Genomic DNA, 2,468 nt, shown 5'->3' with positions numbered 1-2,468 from the left:
GTGAGAGCAACTTGGGTAAGAAAGAGGTACATTCTGTCGTGAACTAAAAGAAACATTAAGCTATTGTTTTAACATTTAATCGAGGTTGAAATGGTTACTTGTTGATTGATACTGTTGCTTTTTGTTTTACAAATGCATTAAATTGTGATTCAATTTTTTTTTTATTGCAAAACAACTAAGTTTAGAGTAGCATAAATAGGTTGTGTAATGTCCATTAAGCATGTTCTTTTTAGGCATTACATTTACATAATTCCATATTGTCATAATACATATAATGCTTATTTTTTGAATTTCTCGATCGACACTTTAAACTCAATTTTTAAATATAAATATGCCATTTCAACCATATTTAAATATATTGTACTAATAAATGATCATAAAATAATCCACTGTTAATATGTATGGAATAAAACATTAGACAATTCTATGTTTTTTGAAGATGACATTTATAATTAAACTTATTTAACAAGAGCAAATCAATTCTTATCCAATAGACTACAATTTTTAAATACCTTCAAATATTCTTAAAGTTATATTCGAAACGCACCATACACCACACACCACACATTACAAATAATAGCTAGTATAATTTTTCATACTGAACCCATCAAATGCACCTCTTGGTTAATTTGATGTTTAGTTATAGAGGGAGGAAGCAGCGTGGATGTTCGGTAAGGGGAATAAACAATACTCAGCAACCAAGCTACTAACCATCGCAGTTCTCGCTAGCAATTCCAAGCCTAGACCCTGCGATATCATGCACGATTCGCAAGTTCTGCTGCTGATAGTTCCCAAATATTGACAATACATCGTCCAGCCCGCCCGGAGGAAGAGCGAAAGCAAGGCATAAAACGGAGCCCTCCTCATCCGCGGGGTATAAGGTGCTTTCCACCGCAAGAATCAAGTCCAGGCCATCGTCAAAATGCAACGTGATGTGAGGAAAACCCAGCTCGCTGGACGGTTTGTTGTAGCACGTATCAAAAGGCTCTGTGGAACTAGCCATAGTCAGATTAGAGAGTTGACGGCGGAAAGAATCTCGCATGGCATTGTAAGCGGGCTCCACCAGCCGAGTGATAACTGTTCCCTAGTCTATGATACTCCCTCTTCCCGTCGACTCATCCAAGCTCAATGTCCCCGGTGGAATGGAAACAAGCTCTTCTCCCACAGAGATTCCGTTTAACCCCACATAATAGAAGTAAGGGTTCACCGCGTTGGACAAGAGGGGAGTGAACTTCAAGCCTTGCACAGTCGAAAGAGCCCCTTTCCCCAGCATGAGATACCCCGTGAAAGCAGAGGAGAAGAGTGAGGGAAGGCAATAAGAAAACGTACTGTCATATAACGTGGCCGTCTGAGAAACGAAGGAGAGAGGATCCTTCCCAAACCCAACCAAACCGGGTGTACTCTGGGTGAGTCCCCTCGCCGCACTCGCACATCCGAAGACAAAATCCTCCACCGGCTGAGAGCCCACAGTTAGCGTCTCAGACGACATGAGCTCGTCCACCTCCGACTTGTCGCCATACCCTTGAGTACTGCTGCAGTTGACATTGTTATCGTTGTTCTCACAGACGCCCAGACTCTGACACTGCTGAGAAGCGCAGGTGAGATACTTATACGTAGACGACTTGGATGGCTCGAATTGCTCACTTGAGCAACCGGAGCAGGGATTGCAGGGAATCCAGGCGATGTAGCTGCCGGTATCGAGGACAGTGTAGAAGCTCTGCACAGGCGTGCCGAAACCCAGCTTGATAATGTAGTTTCCCGTGTTGATGGCATGTCCCGAGGCCAACGGGAGGTCCGTGTCCTCTTGGGGATTAACAATACTTTTCCCGGCGCTCCATTCCCCTTTCACCATTGCTCTGTAGCGCTGAGTGTCGCCTTTGATTGACTCGGATATCGCCTTCCACCATGATGAATTGGGGAGGCGGAAAGGAGAACACTTGCCCTGAATGTGCATCACACTCAAACTTGATGTTTCCAATCCACCCGGAGAGCAGTTCTTGTTATCCTCAGCATCTTTCCAGGTGAATGACGCAAGATTTACTCTTGCAACCTTGCTGTTTTCTGCGCACACAGAAACGAGTATTAGAAAAGACACTAGGACTGAGCATAGACGCTTTGCCATTGTCGTCTATGAGAAGCACAGGCAATGATGCAAACATTCACAAGATGACCATATTTGTAGATGTGTAATGGAGAAACTATGGCTTAACTTGGCTTCTGGCTATTCTTAATTCTAGTTTATTTGACTGCTATTTATGGACGCAATTTCTGCGTAGTTTCTCCTTTCTTTGTGATTTGACTCCAATTTAGTATTCAATTTGGTTGTCGTCTGTCCTCCTATTTGACTTGACTCTACTACATGGACGCAATTTAGTGACTTGACTATTCTCCAATGGTTATGCTCGCCTTTTCCGCAATCAGAGCTTTCGTTTCTCCTTCCTCGCCAAGCAGGTTCCTTTCAATATTAA

At 43.1% G+C, this 2,468-nt stretch overlaps 1 protein-coding gene across 1 annotated transcript; it reads right to left on the bottom strand.

Moving 5' to 3' along the window:
- Nucleotides 1-548: 548 nt before the first annotated feature.
- Nucleotides 549-2,123, bottom strand: LOC131074558 (aspartyl protease AED3-like). Its single transcript, XM_058011195.2, has one exon. It carries the CDS (start codon nucleotides 2,120-2,122, stop codon nucleotides 1,085-1,087), a length of 1,038 nt encoding a protein of 345 aa, XP_057867178.1. The 5' UTR covers nucleotide 2,123; the 3' UTR covers nucleotides 549-1,084.
- Between the last annotated feature and the right edge of the window lie 345 nt (nucleotides 2,124-2,468).

The sequence above is a fragment of the Cryptomeria japonica genome, chromosome 3 (assembly GCF_030272615.1).
Source record: "Cryptomeria japonica chromosome 3, Sugi_1.0, whole genome shotgun sequence".
NCBI lineage: Eukaryota > Viridiplantae > Streptophyta > Pinopsida > Cupressales > Cupressaceae > Cryptomeria > Cryptomeria japonica.
The sequence above is the reverse complement of the archived record's forward strand: the minus strand, read 5'-3'. Positions and strand labels throughout refer to the sequence as shown.